Raw genomic sequence first — 26,233 nt, forward strand, 5'->3', positions numbered from 1 at the left:
AATTCCTAACTCTTTTTAGAACTTGTTTTGGTTTTTTCACTTGTTCCCCAGTTTGTTCCTAATTGAGTATAAGGTTTTCTATGTCCAGTGCTGTGCTAGATAAATTAGATAAAAGTGACCTCATTTCTTCAGTAAATTGTACTTTTATGTGAACACATCCACACCGTGGAAATACAGGTTAGCTCAAATAATACAAGCTTTGAATGAATATTTAGATATGTGAAAAATGATGCAGTTTGTATTTTAAAGAAGAAAAAAGACTTGGGATAAGGGCCTTTGCATCACGATGCAGCATATTTTAAGAAGATAAGGCTCTAAGGTGAAAGGGGTAACTGATGGCTGAGTGTTGTGGAAACTAGTCCACTTCTTTTTCTGTTTGTACTTTGTTGTTGGCCTGTTGACCTATTGCTTGTTTTCTTGACATTTCTCTTTATTTGATTTCCCTTTTACAGGCCAAATCTTGAAAAATGTTTACAAACTTAAAGGAAAAATGATGGAATAAAAGATAGTACATTGTTCTGTAAAGCCAGCATGTTCTGTAATCAGCAGGGTTAAAACTTTGGAGTAGGAACTTGGTGAGAATGTTTTTAAGCAGCTGTCTGATTGTATATTTGCTGTAAATCCACTTCACCTATGTCTTTCTAGGTTGGCAAATAAACAGGATAAGGAAGGGGCTCTAGGAGAAGCTGATGTGATTGAGTGTCTTTCTCTGGAAAAGCTGGTCAATGAGCACAAGTGCTTGTGTCAGATAGTAAGTGTTGAGGCTTCTTTTGCCCTATAAATTATATTTGGTATAACTTAGTTTTTGTAAAGGTGATAAGCAATAAGAGGGTAGGCAGCTAACAAAATAATTTATTAGTGTTTCTTTTTAAAATATTTTACCCAGGAAATACATGATCTCACTGTTCATTTGAAATTACTTGATACAGTGATATTTGTTTTCTGTTTAGTTGTTACTGACTTCTTTAAAATATCTTCCATCATTTCAAAGACTTTAGATTTGATTTTGTTTCAACATTGCTGACAAATATGTAAGCTATACAAACATGTTATTCTATAAATATTGTAAAATGGTGGAAGTATAAATACACAGTTTATACTTAGGAAAAGTTCATAATGAATTTTGAAAGATTATATTAGAGTTATCCTACAGTCTTAAAGATGAACTGAGGATTTAATCATTTATTCTTGGTTTCAGAAAATGATTGTTAGGCCATTGATCTTAAAAGATGCTTAGTGCCATACATTCCTTGGTGTAAGAAATTAAAATTTTCTGCTATTTTTATTATGTAGTGTTAAATAGTAGTAGTATTAATAGTATTTTTAATAGGTAGTTTTCTTCTGTAAGTTCAGTTTTGTCAGTCGGTGATTTTGTTTAAAATTATCTAGCACTGCCAACTACTAGTGTCATAATCACTCGCAAAGCTTACAGGCATAATCCATAGAACGTTCAACTCATACGTACATACTAATGTAGTAATCATTGCAGAGATGTATTTTATAAGCGAAAGAAGCAGGGGCTTTATATCATTAATTTAACGAGTTTATTGATTTTGATTCTCCAGTAATTATACTAATGGTTTATGAATAAATATTTGTAGAGAACTTTTAGTTTTAATCTTTAAGTCAAATAAACTTCTATTTTTAAGGAACCTTGTTCAGCAGTCTTGGGATATGGAAAGAAAATTGACAAGTCCATTAAAAAGGGCCTTTATTGGCTACTACATATCATTGCAAGGGACTTTGATGCCTTAAATGAACGCATCCAAAAAGACACAGCAGAACAACGTGCTCTTGAGGAGCAAGAGAAGCGAGAAAGGGCTGAACGTGTACAGAAATTACGAGAAGAAAGGTAAGTAGATTAATTATATAGCACAGTGCATATGAAAAGCCAGAAACACCTCACTTTTATGAATAGTTTTTTAGTTTGCCTATTCAGGTTTTTCTTGGTAAATTTTTTTTATTTCTGTAGACTTAACAGGTTTGGTTGATAGAGTTCTAATTTTCCTAATGGTGGTATAGTAGTTATAAATATTGCTGAGGTATTTATCCCTCACAGTTTTACAATTTTTCTTTCTTTATTTCTTATGACAACCTTTAGTGCAGTGGTTCTCAATCCACAGGGTGATTTTGCTCCTCAGAAGACATTTGGCAATGTCTAGGAACATTTTTGCTTGTTGTGGCTGGGAGGTGGAGTGCAATTGGCATCTAGAGGGTGGAGGCCAGGGATGTTGCTAAACGTTCTGTGATGCACAGGACAGTCTCCCATAGGAAAAAACGTGTCGTAGACTGAGATACTCCTCATAGTGTCAGTGAAGATAGAAGGTAAGCTGTTAGTGTGGATCAACCAGCTGAAGCAAAATGTGATCTTCAGCACTAGTTTTTGTCTGAAAAAATGAATTGCACTATCTCAGGTTTTAAAAACATGTTTTTAAAACTATTTTAAAAATGTGTTGCCTAAATGGAAATTTTTAAAATGTTTAGCAAACTCTAAATTAAAAAAAAATGTTTACATAAATTCTACCACAGAATCAGTTATAATAATATTCATGCTGGAATAAAATAATACTCAGATTTGATTACATGCATGCATGCTAAGTCACTTCAGTTGTATCCAACTATGTGTGATCCCATGGTCCATAGCCTGCCAGGCTCCTCTGTCTATGGGATTCTCCAGGTAAGAATACTGGAGTGGGTTGCCATGCCCTTTTCCAGGGGATCTTCCTGCCAGAGAGATCTAATGGGCTTCTCAGATTTGATTAGATGTTGAATTTAGTTCTTAATCCCAAGATTTCTCTTTCTTTCTTCATTTGATTGTTACATGTCAGGGGAGGAAAGAAACAAAAAGATTTCCAAGTGAGCCCTTGTGGCATCCAAAGTTGTCTTCCATCTACCTAAGTAATATTGGCCTTCTGTGTGCTTTAACAGTTGCAGCCTGGTAGACAAGAACCCACTAACTGGCCTTGGTGATGCCTTTGTGAGGTGCTCCTTCACACTGTCAAGGAAATCCTCTGATTACTGGTATCTTTCATTTAATTCAGAATCAGGACTTACCTCCTGGAGAGAGAACTTTTCTATCCTCAAGTGCTCAATAACATGAGCAGATCAGTGACATGGGTCTCTCTTGAACCAATAAGAGGTTTTAATTCCTGTGAGAATCTTTGATTTTCTATTCTAGTGTATATTTTCATGATATAAAGCTAAGTACACCCAACCATTCATGTAAATATACCTTCTATGTATTTATGAAAACAAAATATATGGCCATAGTTTTCTAAAGGCTTCTTTGGTTTTCCTCCACTTAGAAAACAAGCAAAAAGGGAAAAAAAAAGATTGAATAAAAGAAATTTAGTCTTTTTTTTTTTTTTCAGTTTTAGCTTTTTCCATATAGATATTCCAGATCATGTTATGGCTGGCTTTTCTGGTACCCCTCTCCCCTTTTCTCCTTTCTCTTAGCCATGCCGCTTGTGGTCTGAATCCTCTCCTAACAGAATCCATAATTAAATTTAGATGAGAGTGTTAAAAAAAAAAAAAGAACTTTTTATTGTTAAATACAATTTAATAGGTTTTTAGATTTTTATAGGTTTAGATAATTTTGAAAAAAAAGTAAAACAGCTATTATTGGTATCTGAAAATAGTATGTTAAAACCAGATACCCGAAATTACTTATTAATAAATGAATAACATTAATAATGAATAAGTGTCCTGTATATATGTTTATATACAGAAAGCTTTCACATACAGTAATTTACCTGAAATAGCTCTATGAAATAGGTATTTTGTCCACATTTATGGGAAAGCTGAGGCTCAAGTATGCAGATAAATGACCAAGGTCACAAAATTAGTAAATTGCTGCTCACTAAATCTTGGCTTTCTAGGTTTAGGATGAGAGAATATATCTTTCCATCATAGAACTTAATAAATGCCGTAGTAATGAACACTGACGTTGTTCTACTATACTTAGTCTACTTGCAGATCTAAAATAGTCATGTTTCTGTCTATAGCTGCTTCTTTTAATAATTTATTACCTTTATCTCTGGGGCAACATTAATTTTAAGTCACAGAGGTAATAAAAGTCTCAGTAGTAACTAATATAGAAATATTTATTTGATTTGAGTGACAAAGGGCAATTTATTTTTATAGACTTTTCTACTTATGCAAAGCAATAATTGTTATCTAGTTCATTTATGATATAGAACTGTACACAGTTCTTAAGAGGTTTAACAGTAGAACTTATCTAGTTACCATTAGAGAAGAGGATAGCATTGGTTTGGAGGGTAATTAATAAATTGATAAATATAAATCTTTATTACATAGAAAAATAATCTGTACTGCAGACATTAAGAAGTCAGTCATAGAGAATGTCATTTTTATCAGCATTTCTTTTAAAATTCAAACGATTAATCTTTACATGGAGATAGCGGCCTGTTACCTGCATAAGGATATCTGAAAATCAGTAGTTCAAAGCCATATCCATATGTTTAAATACTGAATTTAATAGCCATAAACCTATTGCAAGTGTTCTTAAACATGGTTTATCATTTTCTCATAAGGAATTCCAAATTTTTTCCTTCAAAATATAGAGAACAAAGAGAGCAAGAACAGGCTGAACTCCATGGAACCAGTGGTATGGCTGAGTTGGACCCAGAACCAGTTATTGTTAATCCTTTCCAGCCAATAGCATCTGTAATCATTGAGGTATGGATAGTGGCGAATTAATTTTTATATTTTATAAAGTTGGAAGTTCAGAAAGGAGGTGAGGAGTAGGGAAAGGAGGCAGGGAGATAGAAGTATTTCACCAGGGAATTATTTGTAAAAGAAATTAAAGGGGGAGACCGGCTAAAGGTTTGCTGCTTTTTCTTCCTCTTCAATCTTCTCTTCTGATCTCGTGTAAAAAGGAAGGATGGCTGCAGAATTCACTGAGAATGAAAATGAAGATAGGATGTACAACTATCTTATTGTTCTGATAAATACATTTTGTCACATATCCTATGATAGTAGTGTTTACTCTTATTTACATTGTCTTTATCCCTGTATATTGCTATTACTGTCCTTTTACAGTAATATTTACATGTTTATGACGTATTAGAGTATGTAAATGGCTTTCTAGCTATTTTCCCAGGATACTTAATGTTTGAAACTATGATATGTTCTTTTATATCTGAATATCATTTATTTTAATTTTAAATGTCAGAAGTTTAACTAAAATTAATTTGTAGATTTTAATCATAAATTAAGGGTGAAAGAGAGTGTATGTGTATGTGTGTGTGTTTCTGTATCTGTCCGTCTGTGTATCTGTGTCTTTGTTTTCATTTTCTACTCATGTTCAGAGTTTGCATTGGTCCTGCTTTAATCACTCCCAGCAGCTATGCTTCCTCAGTGGCAGAGCTTCCTAAACCGCCTCTTCATTCACTCAGAGTTTAATGTGGCAGGTGGCTCGCATGACCCACCTGTATGCTCCATCCCTCTTCCCCTATCACTGCCTCCTTCCACACAGGTATTCATCTGGAAAGGTGGATGATTATTTCTTCCTTGGGGCTGCTGCTGAGGAGGGAGGCAGCTCCACAGGTAAGAAATTGATTGTATAGTTTTTGGTTGTTTTATTTTTGCAAAATAGTTGGTAATATGAGATATTTGGTTTTAAGTTACTTAAGAAATGAAATAAATGGAAATAAATGACCCTTTTTATCAAGCAAGTTTTCTTCCCCCCAAACTTCTCCTTTAAAATGTTACCTGACATTTTTTTCCTTTGATTTTTATCACAGATGATGAAAATGGTGAGATGTTGGTTCCAGAATACACAATGAAACAATAGTAACAAACAGAGTTATATATAAGCATTTAGTATAAGAGAAAAGTGGCATTTCAAATCTGGGAGAAAAAAGATATTGAAACAACTGAAGAGTCATTTGGAAAAAAAGCAAAATTATTGAACACTGTATACCAAAATAAATTTTAAAAGATTTAAATATAAAAAAAAGATGCCTTAGAAACACTTGGATATAATACAGTTAGACATTTGTAAACTTGGAGGAGGAGAAACTTTCAAAGCAGGACAATGAGGCCACAAATCACAGAGTGAAAAATCACAAAATGGGAAAAATAAAGTAGATCTTATTATAGTCAGTTTTTAAAGAGATGTTCTACAAAGTTAAGGACAAAAAAAAAAAAAAAAAACTAATCGTAATGAAAAATATTTGAGAAACATGGGACCAAAAGAAAAAAAGAATCCTTAAAAAATTACTGTGTAAATAATAAGACTCTAATAGAAAAAAGGGCATTGGGTTATGATGGGTAGTTCCTTATAGAAAAAATTTAAATGGCAATAAGGATATTTTATAACTTATCTTCAGTAGTAATACAAATAATAAATCAACACTGAGTTAAAAAAGTATTTATTAGTTTGGTGTAGATATAAAAGATTGATAATGATTAAAACCTGGAGGGGACAATGGCAACCCACTCCTGTATTCCTGCCTGAAAAATCCCATGGACAGAGGAGGCTGGCAGGCTGTAGTCCGAAGGGTCACCAAGAGTCAGACACAGCTGAATAACTGAGCATGATGATTAAAAAAGCACTAAAAAAGATGCGGGGTGGGGGACTTTCCTGGCAGTCCAGTGGTTAAGACTGCACACTTCCAGTACAGGGGGTACAGGTTTGATTCCTGGTGGGGAAGTAAGATCCTACATGCTGCGTTGTGCAATCAAAAAAAGGAAAGATGTGGGAAAATATCACTCTTTCAATCCTTTTCCAGTGGTGTAATTTGACATTAGTTTTTATGAAGTAAAGTTTGTAGTATGTCACATTTTAAAGGCTTTACCCATTGATCCAGCAGCATGACTGTTAGGAATTTATTCTGGAGAACTAATTCAATAATTATATTTCTTGTAATAATGAAAAATTGAAAATCATGTCTTTGTCCATTGAGTGGGAGTTGGTAAAATAAGTTATGATAGAATTATTCAAAATAATAGTGTAATTGATGAAAGTAGTAATAGCTTACACATACATTATAATATAGGGAATCCCTGGTGGCTCAGTGGTGAAGAATCCACCTGCAATGCAGTAGATCGCCTGCAATGCAGGACATGTTGGTTCCATCCCTGGGTCAGGAAGATTCCCTGGAGAAGGATATGGCAACCCACTCCAGTATTGTTGCCTGGGAAATCCCATGGACAGAGGAGCCTGGTGGGCTACAGTCCATGGGGTCGCAAGAATCAGATATACTAAACTGTAGCATGCAACTAAACCATAGCATAATATAATACTTTCATAGCTAACACTACTATGTATGTGTCATGTAATATTGAAGCACTTCATAAATTGAATGACATAGAAAGAAATATATATTCTTAAATTTTTGATTCTTTTCTGTTTAAAAATATACATGTGCTTGTGCTTAGCTGCTCAGTCCTGACTCTTTGTGACCCCATGAACTACAGCCTTCCAGGCTCCTCGATCCCTTGGATTTTCCTGGCAAGAATACTGGAGTGGGTTGCCATTTCCTTCTCCAAAAATATACATAAATATGTATATAGAGAGAGACAGTCACATTTGTGTATGTTTGAGGATGTGTATGTCTGTATGTGTGGGATAGGCAAAAAAAAGCACCTCTGTGTGATTTGTACATCAAATAGTGATCATCTCTAGACTGTGGAATTACTAGTAATATAAGTGTTCTTTCTTTATACTATCTCTGTTTTCTGAATGTTTGGCAATTAGCATGTTTTAATGATACACTCAAATAATTTTTAATGGAAATATCAAAGTGCCCTGAAGTTACATAATGCTCATGAATTATTTGATTTCTCCTTTAAGCTATCTTAGATATGACCATTATATTAAGAATGATACATTTCATTTTTGTCAGAATGAAAAAAAACTTGAAAGAGAGAAAAAGAGGCAAAATACAGAAGACAGTGATGGCTGCCCCCTGAAACATAAAATGGAGCATGAGCAAATAGAGACACAGAGCCAGATCAGTGACAGTAGCCAAAAAAACAGTGAGTTTGGAGTAGTAGAAAATTATAAGGAGGCATTAACACAGCAGTTGGAAAATGAAGATGAGACAGACTGGAGATCATCAGAATCAGGTGATAAATCTAGTTATTAAAAATATATAAAGTATTTATTTTTATGGTCATTGTGTTTATTTTTAAGTTTTATGTATTATATGTGACATATAAATAACATTATATAAAACTTAAAAATACTCTTTCATTTGTCATGGTTATTTTCACAAAGAAATATAAGATTTTTTCATCTCCAAATGCAGTGTTTATTATGTTTTTTCATGAATTTTAGTTCATTATTTTGCTAATTTATGTTTTTATTCATGATGTCTTAAAACCTAGACCTTTGTAACTGAAGAAAATTTCAGCTGAAAATTCCATTTTCAGTAATTAGGAATATTGCATAGCCCCAGAAATCCTTAGAGTGTATTTAAAACTTTTAAAATTCTTGGAGGGTTTGTTTTGTTTTTAATCTTCATAAAGTTATAGTCAGTGTCATTTTCTTTATTTACTTGTGATTTTTAGGGGATGCAACATAATTGAACATTTTGAAAGCTTTATGGCAGCAACCAACACAATATTGTAAAGCAATTATCCTTATATTAAAATAAATTAAAAATATAATTTAAAAGCTATTTTATTATCAAATATCCATTTTCCTCTTATTTTAATATTATATGAAATCTTTATAGTTACTTTTCTTTTTTTAAACTAGTTATGTGATTTAACAGGAAATTTATGTCTTTTGGTGTCATAGAGAGAGACCCTTTGGACTCACGCAACCTGAGGTAGCATCCAGACTTTCTCATCTACTAGATGTATGTTATATTATGTGGTGTTCTTCAGTCCTTGTTTTTCTCATCTCAAAAATGGAGTTTTCATCTTTTATTTTTTTCCATCAGGCTTTTAGGTTTCCTTATAATAAAAGTAACTCTACAATGTTCCTAGCACAGGGCCGATACATGAGAGATACCCAGTAACCATTGCTTCCTTGCCATTCTTAGTTGGTGATACAATAACTAGGTATATGATGTATTTATAGGGATGGTATATAATAATTTTTGTATAGTATTAAAGAATTTAATATGGAGTCTGCCCTGGTGGCTCAGAGGTTAAAGTGTCTGCCTGGAATGCGGGAGACCCAGGTTCGATCCCTGGGTTGGGAAGATCCCCTGGAGAAGGAAATGGCAACCCACTCCAGTATTCTTGCCTGGAGAATCCCACGGATGGAGGAGCCTGGTGGGCTACAGTCCACCAGGGTCGCAAAGAGTCGTACACGACTTCACTTTCACTTTCACTTTCAAAGAGTTTATGAAAACAAGATCTCAGTCCCTGAGATGCAGAGTACCAAGCATGGATGTTTTGCTTATATAAAAATACAAAGATTTGAAAGTTATACTTTTTGTAATTTGGGAAGTTAGGGTATCCACATTTGTACCCATATCACTCTGTTAACAGAGTAAAACAAAATGTAGACTGTAGACTTTAAGTGGCCTCTAAATATATTGGAACAACTCTTTCTAATAACACTAATACATTGTTAAAGAACAAAATGGTTTGGTAGATGATTTGAAAATATTATTTAACACAAAATTGTTATTTCACATATCAATCCTGGGGTATATTTTTCCCATTATGTAGAGTAGGACACCAGGGACTTGGAAAGGTTGAGTAATTTGAGATCACACAGCTCACCTGTGGCTGTGCTGAGATTCACTTCCCTCAACTTTCAATCCTCTGTTGCATAGCCTGTGCTCTTCCATGACCCTGACTTATTGCCCATGCTAAAGTTCCATATGATTCTGGAAACTCTCTTTCCTTTTTCCCAGATGCAAAGCTTATAGCTTTAATTGTAAAAGGATGTCTCTGTTTATATCTAGAATAAAATGTTCTCAAGTGACACTAATTTATTTAGAAAAATGAGTTTCTAAATATATTTGTATTTCTTACTGCTTTATAGGTTTCATAGATGTTGGCTGTTTCTTGTGTAACATAATTTCCATTTTAGAAAATGTATTATATGTATAAATTTAGTGATTTGGGATTATCAATTAAAATATTTCAGTGGCTCTGCTGTTTGATTATTTAGCTACTGTGACATCCTGATTTATGTTGTTAAAGTTTACATGTTAACAACATCAGATCAGATCAGATCAGTCGCTCAGTCGTGTCCGACTCTTTGCAACCCCATGAATCGCAGCACGCCAGGCCTCCCTGTCCATCACCAACTCCCGGAGTTCAGTGAGACTCACGTCCATTGAGTCAGTGATGCCATCCAGCCATCTCATCCTCTGTCGTCCCCTTCTCCTCCTGCCCCCAATCCCTCCCAGCATCAGTCTTTTCCAATGAGTCAACTCTTCACATGAGGTGGCCAAAGTACTGGAGTTTCAGCTTTAGCATCATTCCTTCCAAAGAAATCCCAGGGCTGATCTCCTTCTGGTTGGATCAGGACTGGTTGGATCTCCTTGCAGTCCAAGGGACTCTCAAGAGTCTTCTCCAACACCACAGTTCAAAGCATCAATTCTTCGGCGCTCAGCCTTCTTCACAGTCCAACTCTCACATCCATACATGACCACAGGAAAAACCATAGCCTTGACTAGATGAACCTTTGTTGGCAAAGTAATGTCTCTGCTTTTGAATAACAACATAGATTCACTTAAAATGTCTATATGTGCTTAAGCGAGAATTTGTAAATATTTTTAGAAAAATTAAGATTCAGTTCTGTAAGATCTAATATGAATTTTGGTTACGTTTATATTGAGCATCTTGGGCATTATTTTCATAGATAATGTGCTTTGGTTTGATTAGGGTCTTTTTTCACATTTAAAAGGATTATTTTGGGGCTTAGATCTGGAATCATTCTGTATATCCTACTGAGATAAACCGATACCTCTCTTTTTCCCCCAGGTCATCCGTAGCTTTGTAGAAGTCTCTGTAATTAGATGATTCTATTTATTTATTATGACACTTGAAAAAAAAATGTTACTTTTGGAAATATGGATTTTTTTTGTATTCTAAATCACTTCTCAGAACTTAAAATACGACTTTTGCCACTTGCTCATATTTTTTAATCATTCATTCAATAAGCACTTATAAATTTATTCTTAGAAAAGGCAAGTTCACAGTTCATTACTGGTAACAATTTTTAAGTTGAAGTTATATTTCTATGGTAATAATAATATCAATATTCTAATTCTGTTCTTTTTTTTTTATTATAGAAGTAACTTTTCCCAAAAGGAATAAAGTTTCATGTTTATGTTCTTATAGATAACAGTAAAAAGAAAGCTAAGAAACTAAGGATGAAAAGGAGCCACCGTGTAGAACCTGTTAATACAGATGATTCTGTTCCTAAGAGTCCAACACCACCCCCACCTCCTCCTCCTGGTGAGTAAATTGAAATTGATACTGAATTTAGAAATACTGCCTTAAACAGTAAAGAAAAATACAAAAAAATTATGCAGTTATTCGGCGTATTCATAATCTTGTGAATTTGTGAGAAAGGTAGAATTATTTGTTCCGTCTACTTAGTTCAGAATATATCAACATAAATATTGATTTTTTTATTCATAAAAAATGCTTTAATAAAGTAAAAAAAATAGTAAAAATTAATAAGACATCTTTACTTAAGTACCTCCTATAATGGATTCAGGTCCTGTTTGGAATATCAGTACCCAGATTGCTAAAGGGAATGTAATTGTAATGAATGGATGGTTAGTATGACCTTTTAAAAAATTGGATCTTTCATCCTGAAAATTAATGTTTGAAGCCAAGATGTTTTAATGTTTCCATTGTATTTCCAACATACATCCTGACCTTCTAACTATGTTATGGATATTAAATGAAATACTGTATATAAAGCACTGGGACATAGTAATTTTGAGAAATTTTTCATCACTAAGCATTGTACCTCACATATTCAGTAAATACCTTACAATGTATATATTTGTAGTTTCCTTTTAGTCTTACTAGAAGGCATAAGATGGTAACATTTTCCTTTGAGCCCCATTTTAGGACTTATTTCTGATATTCCACTTAATAATTATATATTTCTTTTAGCTTCTGTTGGGACTTAGATTAGTAGCCTAAGGTTATTTATGATGGTGGTGAGGATGCTTATATTTTTATCTAAAGGGAAACAAAAACGTAAAGCAAGTATTACCAACCTAAAATTACATTTTAAAACAGAAACCATTTAAAATGGGTTTATGGTTATTTGGTACTATATCATTCAATATGTATGAATTGACATTGAAGTTGTATACATTGCTGTCAAGAGAGGGATCCTCTTAACAGACCTAAAGAGATACTGTATAACAGTGTTTTTAAATGTCTTTCTTTTTCTTCAGTTGGCTGGGGAACCCCCAAAGTCACTAGACTTCCAAAACTTGAGCCTCTTGGTGAAACACGTCATAATGGTAATGCAAAAGGATCAGTTTTCAAATATCTATACATGTCACATTCATTTTTCTTTACCTCATTACTTCAATAAACTTTTACTTTGGGGAGCCTTTCAAATCCACAACCATCCTTTTTCATTATACTTCACTTTCATTTATTTAATTTTTTATTCTTAAGTGTCCTTTGCCTCAATATAATTTAACATTTATCTTAGAAAACAGAGGTAAAGACCATCATAGCTTGTGTTTATCCATTATATATTAATGTAAATAGTTGTAAAAGAGAAAGATTTTAAGGCAGCTTAAATATGAGACAGTACAATTATGGTGTTAAAAACTTCATTGTCCTATATATGCTCAGTATACTCAATGATGCATGCATGGTCGTGTCCAACTCTGCGACCCCATGGACTGTAGCCTACCAGGCTCCTCCGTCCATGGGATTTTCCAGGCAGGAATACTGGAGTGGGTTGCTATTTCCTTCTCCAGGAGATCTTCCTGACCCAGGGATTGAACCCACGTCTCCCACATTGTAGGCAGACACTTTACCATCTGAACCACCAGGGAAATTCAGCTTACTAGAAAGAAAATTACTAAAGTCTTCACTGAATCAAGAAAACACTTTTGTGGATGAAATTAACATAAGGTATAGTATAGCCAGTATAGGGTATAAGAGCTCCACCTGGAAACTTGAAAAAGGACAGTGGGGAATACAGAACTGCCCTTTACAACAGGCAGAAGTTCTGATTTCTAACATGCAAAAGGATGATTTATACATATAGAATTGTAGCTCAATAAAATTCATCAAGAACATCTCATTTCCTTTTTGATAATTCTGTTTACCTAATCTTGAACTTGGTTTCCTAAGAAGATCCATTTACTAGAAACGAAAAATTCTGAAGCTTAATCTTTTGAAAAACATATATAATTTGAAATTACCTCAGACTATATAAAATATTTTATTCAAAAAGTATTTAAATTTAAATGTGCTGGTTGCTTTCTTTTTCTGAATACTGTATCAATAATGAAATATTTCTTCATAATCGTTCAGTTCAGTCGCTCAGTCATGTCCTACTCTGCTATCTCATGGCCTGCAGCATGGCCAGGCTTCCCCGTCCATTGCTAACTCCCGGAGCTTGCGCAAGCTCATGTCTGTCAGGTTGGTGATGCTATCCAACCATCTCGTCCTCTGTCACCCCCTTCTCCTGCCTTCAGTCTTTCCCAGCATCAGGGTCTTTTCCAATAAGTCAGTTCTTTGCATCAGGTGGCCAAAGAATTGGATCTTCAACTTTAGTTCTTCCAATGAATATTCAGAACTGATTTCTTTTATGATTGACTGGTTTGATTGCTTTGCAGTGAAAATTAAAAGATTTTGTTAATTTCTAAAGACAGAAGGTTTGTCCTTCAACTTCAGAATAACAGTGAAGTCACATGTCTTTTGGTGCTAACTTTACATCATGATGTTTTTGTTGACTATAATAGATTAGTTCCTATTTATTTATATTTTGAAATTGTTTGTGTTAGAATATATTATCAGCTTAAATATTCAATATGTTGTTAGAAACAATTAGGTAGTGCTAATGTATGTGTATATAAATATATATACATGCATACATGTGTGAGAAGAGTTAATAAGCAGAAGAAATAAACTGTTCAAAGATGGAGAGGTGGGAAAACACATTGCTTAATTTGGAAAACAGTATGAAGTTACTTGTGACTAGAGCTTAGGTTCATGTAGGTGGAATAGGTAAGAAATAGGAAGTTTAAAGTTACAGAAAGATATTTAAACTAGAATTACAGCTTATAGCCAGATTGTTTAGGGCCTCACAAATATATTTAAGATGTCTAGACTCACTATAATTTTACAAGAGACAATATACATTTTTAACAGGGAAATAGTATTACAAGAGTTATTGTTTAGGAAAGTAATTTTTGTCACTATGTATGTATAGACTAGATTGGAGAAGGCAGTGGCAACTCACTCCAGTACTCTTGCCTGGAAAATCCCATGCACGGTGGAGCCTGGTAGGCTGCAGTCTATGGGGTCGCAAAGAGTCGGACACAGCTGAGCGACTTCACTTTCATTTTTCACTTTCATGCATTGGAGAAGGAAATGGCAACCCACTCCAGTGTTCTTACCTGGAGAATCCCAGGGACGGCTGAGCCTGGTGGTCTGCCGTCTATGGGGTCTCACAGAGTCAGACACGACTGAAGTGACTTAGCAGCAGCAGCAGCATAGACTAGATTGTGCCCACACTAAGGTTAGGATCCCAGTTAGAAGCTGTTGCAGTAGTGAGAGTGAGAAGTGAAGAATGGGAATGGCAATGGAGAATAAAAAATCTGTTGAGAGAATATTTGAACAGTCATAAATTCTATATGAAGAATGAATGTATGGGATGAAAGAAAAGAGGAACAGAATTATTTGGCTGAAGGGGCTAGAAGTTTGGTGCTATCTCTAATACTGACAATACATGAGGAGAACGGAAACTTACTTTGGAGGTGTCTGTAGGCTTATCTATTTGGAAATGTCTATAAATCAGTGCAAATAAGATTCTGGAACTCTGGAGAAAGGGGACTCAGGTGGGTGGAAGGGCATGTAGGTAGTTTTTGTTTTGTTTTTCAGTTGTCATCACGTAATAGAAATGCTTTGTCCCTAATAGATGTTATATATTTGCTTATTGAATGAATGCAGTTGAAGGAATGATAGTTTCCTGTTTCTGAGGGAAAGTATGTAGAATAAGGAGAAAAGAAGGGTAGTATCTGGGGGAACATTAGATAAACGCAACTAAAAAAGAGATTGAAAATAGGCTAATAAGAAGGTTGTTTTTTGTTGGTTTTGTTTTTCTTTGCTGTCCTATATTTTTAAATTAGAACTCCTAGAAAATAATTATAATGAATTAGTTAAATTTAAGACCACTGTTATTCTAATATATCAGTTAATTTTAAGTAGATCAATAAATTAACTTCTCAAAGCAGAAAATTAAACATTCTAACTTCACAAGTTTTAAAATATCTTCATTATTTTTTTTCCATAAATTTTAAGTCAAAGTATACCTTGTATAGCTAAAAAAAAGTATAATCAACTCTGTTTTCATTATGGAGAAGAAAGTAGGTATAATAAATTTAAAATTTTAATTAAGTTTAAATTAATTTTTAATATTTATTGTGAGATTTTTGTTTGAGATGCTGATAGTTGCCAATTTTATCATCGCATCCTCTTCTCTTTCCTAACTATTAATATATATTTATTTGAATGTGGTTGATGGGAAGTAGACAACAGACATATAATGGGAAATAATTAAGGGAAAGGGAAATAATTAAGTTAACTGCATTTGGGTTTGGCACTTAAAATTATTGAGATGAAAACTAATTTTTTATAGTCAAATAGGAATTAAGGCAGATTCTTATTTATTCTTTGATTATAGACATTGATTCCTTGATGGCAGTTCAATTTTACTTTTCTAATTGCTTTATTTTCTCTAAACCTCACTCTGGGTAATACATAAGACATACATTCAGAGAATAGACTTAAAAACTGAATCTATATTCACTTTGTAGACACTCTTAATCCATACTTCATAAACGTTATGCATTATGAGAAATAAACATTGTTGGCCAAAAGTGCCAAGTATAAAACTAAAGAATATTTTCAAATCTTAAAATATGAATGAAGATTATATTTTGTATGTTAAGTTTGAAGCCCTTTATTAAAATGGGTATCAATTAATTTGGTCATATCAGTTGGTCAGTATGGTCAACTTATATCCCCTACAGTTAAGGGAATAAGAAACCTGTTTTGTATAGAATTTTATAATTTTCTGGCAATGAAATAATACAGAATCAACTGCAATTGATACTTCTTGTCATGTGTATGTGATTTGGGTTCTTTTCAGTTCTAGAAGTAAAACATAATAGAAACTATTCATTCTGGTTTAATCATGAGTTCTGTGATATGTTAAAATTCTCGTTAATTTTGAAAGCAAGAAATTAGAAAAGGCATACTTTAAATTTATCAAAATAATTGTATCTTATAATTTTATTAATAGCAGTATAATAACTGTATACTATGTCCCTGGCATATTGCTAAGCACTTTTAAGTACATTATCTCATTTTAATTCCTCTAATAGCCTTGAAAGATGGGCAGTTTGTGTGTGAGAAACCTACACCCAAGCTCACACAGCTATAAATGACACAGAATTTGAAGTTAGGTCTGTCCAGCTTTGAAATCCATATTTTTAATTCATTTTATTAACATTGTTATATTAAGATTTCTTAGAGCATCATGGCAGCTTAGTATTCGCTTTAAATTTATAGTTGCTTGAACAATCATTTTCTCCTCCAATTTTTTTTTAAGGAGAGAATATACAGTTTATTTAAAAATTTTTTTAAGTAATGACATAATTGTGGCAAATATAGTATTGTCTATGGTACACTCTGGTAGAGGCTGCAAACTGATGACATAAGAGCACCTCTCATTGATGAACTGAATTGATGCTCAAAATGTTTGAAATAGGGGTGTACATGATGTTGATAAATCTCATTATTGGTGGTGCTAACCTTCATCATTTGAATAAGGTGATAATTGCCACATTGTAAAATGTTACTATTTTCTTTGTAATTAGTAAATATCATAGAAGTGATACTTTGGGATATGCAAATATTCTGTTCTCCACAAACTTTAGCTTCTGTTTTAGTATCTGTCATTGGATTGTGTGTGCAATAATTTTTACTGTGGTATTTGCCTAATTGTAATTTTCTGTTACTCTTTCTTTCATTGAAATTTATTCAATTTCATTATTTTATTTATATTTTTTCCTTCCAGTTTTATTCAAATATGATTAATCTAAAGCATTGTATAAGTTTAAAGTGTATAGCATAATGTTTTGACTTACGTACATCATGAAATGGTTGCCACAGTAAATTTAGTGAATACGCATCATCTCATACAGATTAAAAAGGAAAAAAAAAAAGAAAAAAAATTTTTTCCTTATGATGAAAACTCTTAGGATTTATTCTTTTAACTTTCATATGTAACATACAGCAGTGTTAATTATATAATTATATTAATAATGTTTTACATTACATTCCTAGTACTTATTTTCTAACTGGAAGTTTGTATCTTTTGACCACCTTAATCACCATACAAAGATACTATGTTATTACTGACTGTATTCCCTACTCTGTACATTTCATCCCTGTGGCTTATTTATTTTGTAACTGGAAGTTTGTGCCTCTTAATTTCCCTCACCTGTTTCCCTCATTCCTGCACCCCACCTGCTGCTTTGCTGTCCCTCTCCTTTGTCCAGCAACCATCCGTTTGTTCTCTGTATCTATGACTGTTTCTGTTTTGTTTGTTCCTTTGTTTTTTTGTATGTTTTTTAGATTCCACACATAAGTAAAATTATACGCTATTTGTCTTTCTTTGACTTATTTCACTTAGCGTAATACTCTCTAAGTCCATTCATGTTGTCAAAAATAGTAAGATTTCCTTTTTTTTATGGCTTATTATTGTGTGTGTGTGTGTATCACATCTTTATCCGTTCATCCGTTGAAGGGCACTTAGTTTGCTTCCGTATCTTGGCTACTGTGAATAATGCTGTAATGAATATAGGAGTGCATATATCTTTTTGAATTAGTATTTTTGTTTTCTTTGGAAAAATACCCAGAAGTGGAATTGCTGGATTGTATGGTAGTTCTATTTTTAATTTTTGGAGGAATCGCCATACAGTTTTGCATAGTGGCTGCTGTGCTGTTTACATTCCTACCAACAGTGCATGAGGTTTCCTTTTCTTTTGTTATTTGTGTTGTTTTTGATGATAGGTATTCTAACAGGTGTGAGGTGATATCTCATTGTGGTTTTGATTTGCATTTCCTTGATTATTAGTAATGTTGAACATCTTTTCATGTGTCTGTTGGCCATCTATCTGTTTTCTTTGCAATAAAGTCTTTTCAGATCTTCTAGCCCACTTTAAAAATTTTTTTTGTTTGTTTTTGGATATTGCGTTGTATGAGTTCTTTGTGTGGTTTGGATATTAACTCCTTATTGGATGTATTATTTGCAAGTATCTCCTCCCATTCAGTAGGCTATTTTGTTGATAGTTTCTTTGCTGTGTGGAAGCATTTTAGTTTGATATAGCCCCATTTTTTATTTTTCCTTTGTTTCTCTTGATTGAGGAGACATACCTAACAAATATTAAGACCAATGTCAAAGTGTGTACTGCCTATGTTTTCTTATAGGAGTTTTATGGTTTTGGATTTTATGTTTAGTCATTTAAAGTTTATTTTCATATATGGTGTGAGAAAGTAATCCAGTCTGATTATTTTGCATGTGACTCTCCAGTTTTCCCAGTACCATTTATTGAAGAAGCTGTCTTTTCTCCACTGTATATTCTTTCCTCCTTTGTCATAGACTTTTGTTAGTGGCAGCCTTAGAGTTTGCAATATACATTTACAACTCATCTAATTTTGCAAGCTGTTTTCTAGGGCATGTTCTTGCATGAGGTGCTAGTATCTACTTAAGACCCCCTTAGGCCACTTGGCCAGACAAAATGGATGCTGAGGCAGCAATATCATGGAGCCACTTAGCTGAACTCTGGCATGTGCCAAATTGGAAATGGGCCCCTAAATACATTTTTAATATATTTATTTCAGGTGACCTTGAACACCTTTGCTTCTAGAATAATTTTTGAGTAATAGGCCAGAAAAACTGAAGTTTCCATATGCTAATAAGTTTATAAACCAATTTATGATAATTAAGGGTTGGGAACTTATTATGAAATAAAAATTAAGACTGTCTTTGTATCAGATCTGCCCTATATCAATGAACTATACTGAAGTATCATTGTAAAATATTCCTAATACCAGAACACTAAGATAATTAATTTTTCTTACCAAATTCTTAGAAATAATAGACATTGGATAAGAACATGGATTGTACAAATACTGATTTTATCAGGGCTTTGGCAACAGGTTCTATTAGTTTTGGATGTTTGTTATTGGTTTTGTTCTGATGTGAACACTTACTTGAAAATAATAATAATATATATATTAGGTGCAGCTTTATATTAAATCAGTAGAGATTAATTTATAACCTTGAGTTAAAAATTTACCCTAGTGGTTGTTTTTTGAATTTATTCAACTTTTTTCCAATTCAGACTTTTTTCCCCAGTCTGCCCTATGCAATGCTTCACTTACAAGGTCAGAGTTTCTTAGTCTTTTAAAGGTGTTGGTTGGAAATAAATGAATTGTGTCAGAAATCTTGATTTACCATAACAATTACATATTGTTGGTATACTTTGTTTACATAGATTTCTATGGAAAGCCACTACCTCCCGTGGCTGTGCGACAGAGACCTAACAGTGATGCTCACGATGTCATCTCATAACCAAGTCATATGGATGTGCTCTCTTTACATCAGCAAGATGAACTGGAGGACCTTCTTTCTCAATAGAGGAAAACCTTGAATGTCGATGACTGGGGCAAGATAACCATAGCAATATCAGTGAGCCAAAGACCTGACTGTTCTGATAATTAATTGCTTATCCATGGCCTTCATGGTTTAAAAAAAAAAAAGACCAGCAAATAGGATGAGCATTTGGAAAAAGTTAGCAAGAGTTAGTGTTGACTCTGGTTTATACATCCTCACTCATGGGTGTATTCCTGAAGGAAAACCTGTTCAAAAAAAGAGCCAATGGACTCTGTATACTTCCTTTACTATTTAATAGTCTTTATTTCTTTATTTTAAATGTTTGTAAGATATATGTGCATGGAAAGGGGATTCTTGGGAATTTATAACCTCAATTTTTAACTTTTCATATTTTTCTAAAATTTTGTTTAAGGATTTTAATTACTATGATATTGACTGTGCACTTTTCTATAGATACTTTGTTTCAACTGTGTCTGGAAAATGGAATAGATTTACTTGACAGACATGAACTATACAAAGGAGATATATTTATATGGTTTGAAGTTATGTTTTATAACAGTATTGTTCTTTAGTTATACATCTTAATTTGACCTTAGGATATTTTTAAAATAGATTCTCACATTTTACCAAATTATATTATTTGAAAGCACTAATTAATTGAATGTTTGTTGCTGTTTGTTTTCTTCGATGACATTCCCAATAAATGAAAGACACTTGCAATTCCTTTTGACTTAAATGTTTTTTAAGTTAGTAGAAATGTTTTATGAGATACTATTAAAAGTCCAAGTAAACCCCTCTTTCAAAGGTTAGATCTTTTCAGAAATCAAGGTACTCCTTCTCACTCTCTTGTTCTGTCAGAAGTTTCAGTAACTCTTGTAGGTTATTATACCTCTTTTGTGCCTTGAAATTAAAGGCAAAAAGACTGAGAAAGCTACTATAGTCCAAAACTTTATTTTATAAGTGGGAAATGCTTGGGTACTACCAAAATAAGAATAAAATGTTAGTTTAAATTACATTTATAAAGAAACAATTCCAAAATAATTAATTTAAAATAATAGTACTTCCCTTGCACTGAAGAATGGCATCTATATATTCTGTCTTCCAACTGGCATTTAGAGAAACTCTTAGATATATATTTTGAATAATAGATTAAAATGTTTAATTAAAAACATCCATATACATCAAGGTGAAAATACTCTAAACAGAAATCACCTTGTTAAAATTGGTAAGTCAGTTTGGCAACTTGTACCGATAACAGATATATATATATATATACACACACTGATATCTGACAATAACACGATTAAGCATGTCTAAGGCAGTTTAATACAATTATTTACTTTAAAAATTTTCGTTTTGAGCATCATATACAATTTTTTGGAGTTTTGTACATGGAACTTACCTAGCGCACTGAGTAGAAAGCATTCTATTTCAGATACAAAATTCATAACAAATTTGATAGGTGACTGAAGTGTAAGGAAAAGTAACACAAGAAGACAAATGTACATTTTGTATTGGCATTAGAGAAAAAACTGGCTTGTATATCTTCTTGGTTCCTTGTTGTAAAATTTACATTAGTTCATTTTTTAAAACCTGATGAACTCATACTTTTGCATTTTTACTATTCATCTTGTTTGGGAATACATATATCTTTAAAATTTTTGTATCCTACCAGTGATTAGTGTACAATAATTACTGAGTTCATTTAATAAAATCATTTTTAAGATTTTGAAATTAAATATATGGTAAAATAGAATGTTTTATATATCTCAAAAATTAATTTGTATTCTTAACACATTCTAAAAATATTTTTAGTTTTGTAAATCTACGTGGCTTTTAACAAGTAAAATGCCTATTTTGTTATATGCTGCCTTTTCATTCTTAATCACTATGAATTATTACATTTTCACACAATAAAAATAGCTTGTATCAGTACGTTGTTTTGTTTTTCATTCGAGAAACTTAAATGATTACTTTTTGGTAATAAAGGATTTTTTAAAATATGATTGTTGATATTTTAAGTTGAGAAATTAAAATAATACATTTTTGTTGTTTTTCATTAAAAACTTTTTCCTCTGCATACATTTTTATATATGTGAAACAAACATTATTTTAAAGACTGAAAAACAAAAACTGCCTTATGATTCTAGATGACTCATATTTCAAGATCTGTCTCTTGAGATAAAACTATTATCCAAAAGATACAGCTTCACTTATTTGGAGGATAATTCTGTATACCTTTATGTGTAAAATATGTAACATATATACAATTTTGTATGTCATTGCTATGAGTATAAAATAGTTTTTTATACTATTTCTAGAAACAACAGTAGAAGGAAATGTTGAAAAATGCTAAACTATTTTAGCTATTGTTTGTGTTTTCCTCAGTTTTTCAAACTAGGTTTTTTTAACTTGTCTTTTATAATGGAGGAAGCAAATTCATAATTTTGTAAAAATTAAATGCCATGTTTTCTGCAGGTTTAAGATTAAATGCTTTTTAAGTGCCAAATTATGGAGTAGAATTCACCTAATTTGTAAACATTGCACGCAGCCATGAAATTAAAAGATGCTCCTTGGGAGAAAAGCTATGACAAACCTAGACAGCACATTAAAAAGTAGAGACATTACTTTGCCAACAAAGGTCCATCCAGTCAAAGCTATGGTTTTTCCAGTAGTCATGTATGGATGTGAAAGTTGAACTATCAAGAAAGCTGAGCGCCGAAGGATTTATACTTTTGAACTGTGGTGTTAGCGAAGACTCTTGAGGGTCTCTTGGACTGCAAGGAGATCCAGCCAGTCCATCCTAAAGGAAATCAGTCCTGAATATTCATTGGAAGGACTGATGATGAAGCTGAAGCTCCAATATTTTGGCCACCTGATGCGAAGAGCTGACTCATTAGAAAAGACCCTGATGCTGGGAATGATTGAAGGCAGGAAGAGAAGGGAACAACAACCCAGGACGAGATGGTTGGATGGCATTACTGGCTCAATGGACATGAGTTTGACAAGTTCCAGGAATTGGTGATGGATAGGGAAGCCTGGCTGGAGAAGGCGATGGCACCCCACTCCAGTACTCTTACCTGAAAAATCCCATGGACGGAGGAGCCTGGTAGGCTGCAGTCCATGGGGTTGCGAAGAGTCAGACATGACTGAGCGACTTCACTTTCACTTTTCACGTTCATGCATTGGAGAAGGAAATGGCAACCCACTCCAGTGTTCTTGCCTGGAGAATCCCAGGGATGGGGGAGCCTGGTGGGCTGCCATCTATGGGGTCGCACAGAGTCGGACATGACTGAAGTGATGCAGCAGCAGCAGGGAAGCCTGGCATGCTGTAGTCTATGGGGTCGCAAAACGGAGCAACTGGACTGAACTGAATTTGTAAAACTTCCTGTAAATAGTTGAGACTCATTCAGCATTAGAATATGCCACTATGTTTGAGGCTGATCTCTTACTTAGTATTCTTTTACTATGGCAGTATTTTATTTGCTACTTGGTTCTATTTGCTATGCTTTTTGTATTACTCAGTTTCTCCCATTAAAGAAGTACTATTCCTGCAGATGGCAAAAGCTTATAAAAAATGGCACTGCCTATGTAAATAAAGCTGTAGGTTATATATTTTGTTATCCTTGGCTCTGCCACTTAAATTTTTCTCTAATTGAAGTATACTTTGCAGTTGAGATTCTGCTAATACCCTCTAGTTTATCAAGAAATACATTCCAGTGTATCCAAAAAATAAATTCATATATTTCAAAGCTTATGTTAAAAATGCTTTAAGTTATCAAGATAGTAATAATCCGTTGTCTTTGTGGAAACACAATAGAAGTCTTTTTTTTTTAAACAGTAAATCAGAAATGAATTTTTTTATTGAATGGGAATTTATGTTAAAGGGAAAATATGAAGAAAATCACTTGTCACTTTACAGCAGGAGTTGTGAATTCCTTTTGCCTGCTGATGAGAAAACAATATGTCCTGGGTAAATGAAATCGTTATCTCCAAATTTTATACATCGTTTTTCAGTAAACATTCTTGGTATATATTAAATATAAAGTTACTGTGTTAGTTTGCTAGGACTGCCAGAACAAAGAGTACCACAGACTGGGTGACTTAAACAATAGACATTTATTTTCTCATAGCTCTGAAGACTGGAAGTCCAAGATCAAGATGCTGGCAACTGTGTCGAAACCTTTCTCCTTGGCTTACGGATGGCCTCCTCCTCCCTGTTGTCGTCACATGGTCTTTTCTCTGTGTGCATTTGCTGTTAGTGTCTCAGTGTGCCCAAATTTCCTCTTTTATAAGGACCCCAATCAATTAGATTAGGACCCACCCTAAAGGACTCCCTTTAACTTAATCACTTCTGAAAAGGCCCGATTTCCAAATAGTCACATTCTGAGGTAATGGATGGGAGAAGGCAAGGGAGGGGAGAATTAGGGCTTCAACATAATGAATTTTCAGGGGAAAAGTTTCAGCCCTTCATTAATATACATATTCTCCTGTATTTTGTATATATGCCTTCCTAACTTTTTTTTTAAAGATTAGACAAAAAGTTAAATACCAGTTACTACATTCACTTCCCAGCTCCAGAGGATTATTGTCAGCTGTAGTTTGTAGACACCACTTTGGAGGGCTGTTGTTAAAAAAGTGAGAGCCTCAGCTGACTACTAAAGTGATGTCCAAGATTTCCTCACCTGTAACTATACTTTGTTCTCTGCTTTGATGGTAAATTTCTTTGTTGTGTTTTTCTGCCATTCAATTTAAGAAGCTAACACTCTCTTGATATCAGATTGTTTTACCTACAAACCCCATCTTTACCTTTTTGATGCATAAACCTAAACATGAAGTACTTTCAGAGATATATAATTATGAAAATTCATAGTTTATTCTGAAACACTTCTTAAATGACCTCACAATAAAATTCATGAGTATGTAGAAATTATTTTCCTGTATAGCAGTAAGTCCTTATATTCTTAAGCTGCCTCAGTCTTTATCATAACAATTTTAAAACCCTAGTACAATTTCTGGTGTTTGTGTCAGCTTAATTTCTTATGTTTGCAAAAACAAGTCTGCCTCTAATAGTTTCTGTTCTTAAAACTAAGTGTAGAACTTGTTTATTCTCCAGTAGCTATTTGGTGTCAGGTAAAGGAAATCCATTAATATTCTTATGATACTGATATTGATTCTAATAGATTAGCAGGTTAAATGAGAAAGGTCAAACTAAAGAAAAAGGAGAAAGAAACTGAAGCAGCTCCCCTCTGTGAGAAGAAATTTCCAAGCAGTGGTATCAGTTACAAAAAATTGCATACAAATTTAAAATATTTTCATGTTTAAAATCATGATTTTAAGAAAAATTGGAAAAGTACTTGAAAATGTGATATGGTTAATAGCTGTAATATAAAGGTAAACATAAATAGCACTAAGACAGCTCCAGATAAATGGATATGAGTGAGTAAATTTACAACAGAAATATAGTAATAAGATTTGAAGATCTACCAGGCTAAGGACATAATTGAAAAATACAAGATTATCAGACATGCAAAGATCATGAAAAAAAGTCTATCAATAAGATAATAAGTATGTTAACCTACATACTTTCAAATACTATGGAATTTCTAGAAATTATGTACTGTATGTGAAGAATTTTTAATAAAATGCTTGTAAAAACAGGATACAATTTTACATAGTTTTAGCAAACTTGAAAATGCATAAAATTAGAGAAACACACCAAAATGTTAATAGTGATTATTTCTAGTGGCATTATTCCATGATTTTCACTCTCAGGCTTAAAAGTTCTTTTTCTTCAATTAAAACCAGAAAACAATTATGCTAAAGAAGAAGTTACAAAACAATATAATAACTAATATGACCTCTTTCCAAGCATAACATATTCCCTTAAAGAAAAATAGTATATATGATTTTTACCTTGTTTTTTTATATGTCTACATTGCAGTTATACTACTACCACATTGATTCATTAAATGCAACCATCTGTAAGAAGTACAGAAAAAAATAAACTATATGAATCTCTTAGAGGCTTAAAGGCAAACTAATGACTTTTCCTTAAACTTGCAACAAAATGATGCATTTAATCATCTCCTTAATACTGTACTTTTTTTTACACCAAATCTAAATTCATTTTTAGATTATTGGATAACTTGTTTAAATAAATATATTAAGCATCAGATCACAATAGAGGTAATGAAATTTATCTTTTTATATGGTCTTAAGATTTGCACTTAGAGTATATACTTACACTGATATTTTGAGCATCAAGGGCCTCAAAATGATGATGCTCATTAAATATTAGGCACTACCTTAGCACTGACTTTCTCTGATAAATTGCTAATTGATATTACAAGGAAACAACGAAAGAGTAACACTAAAAGAGCAAATAAATTGCTA

General features: G+C 33.1%; 1 protein-coding gene across 4 annotated transcripts in view; it reads left to right on the top strand.

The window, feature by feature from the left end:
* Nucleotides 1-20,561, top strand: part of ARL13B (ADP ribosylation factor like GTPase 13B) — an 82,574-nt gene extending 62,013 nt beyond the window's left edge. For 2 of the 4 annotated variants that reach the window (XM_025282406.3, XM_025282402.3), the window contains 7 exons: nucleotides 646-751; nucleotides 1,650-1,852; nucleotides 4,584-4,698; nucleotides 7,872-8,094; nucleotides 11,281-11,397; nucleotides 12,360-12,428; nucleotides 19,719-20,561. In XM_025282406.3, the coding sequence (XP_025138191.1) occupies nucleotides 646-751; nucleotides 1,650-1,852; nucleotides 4,584-4,698; nucleotides 7,872-8,094; nucleotides 11,281-11,397; nucleotides 12,360-12,428; nucleotides 19,719-19,795 (910 nt within the window). In that variant the 3' untranslated portion in view covers nucleotides 19,796-20,561. Of the gene's footprint in view, nucleotides 1-645; nucleotides 752-1,649; nucleotides 1,853-4,553; nucleotides 4,699-7,871; nucleotides 8,095-11,280; nucleotides 11,398-12,359; nucleotides 12,429-19,718 lie in introns of all 4 variants that reach the window. The other 2 variants (XM_025282401.3, XM_025282404.3) reach the window with 2 other exon arrangements.
* The last annotated feature ends 5,672 nt before the right edge of the window (nucleotides 20,562-26,233 follow it).

The sequence above is a fragment of the Bubalus bubalis genome, chromosome 1 (assembly GCF_019923935.1).
Source record: "Bubalus bubalis isolate 160015118507 breed Murrah chromosome 1, NDDB_SH_1, whole genome shotgun sequence".
In the NCBI taxonomy this organism is placed as follows: domain Eukaryota; kingdom Metazoa; phylum Chordata; class Mammalia; order Artiodactyla; family Bovidae; genus Bubalus; species Bubalus bubalis.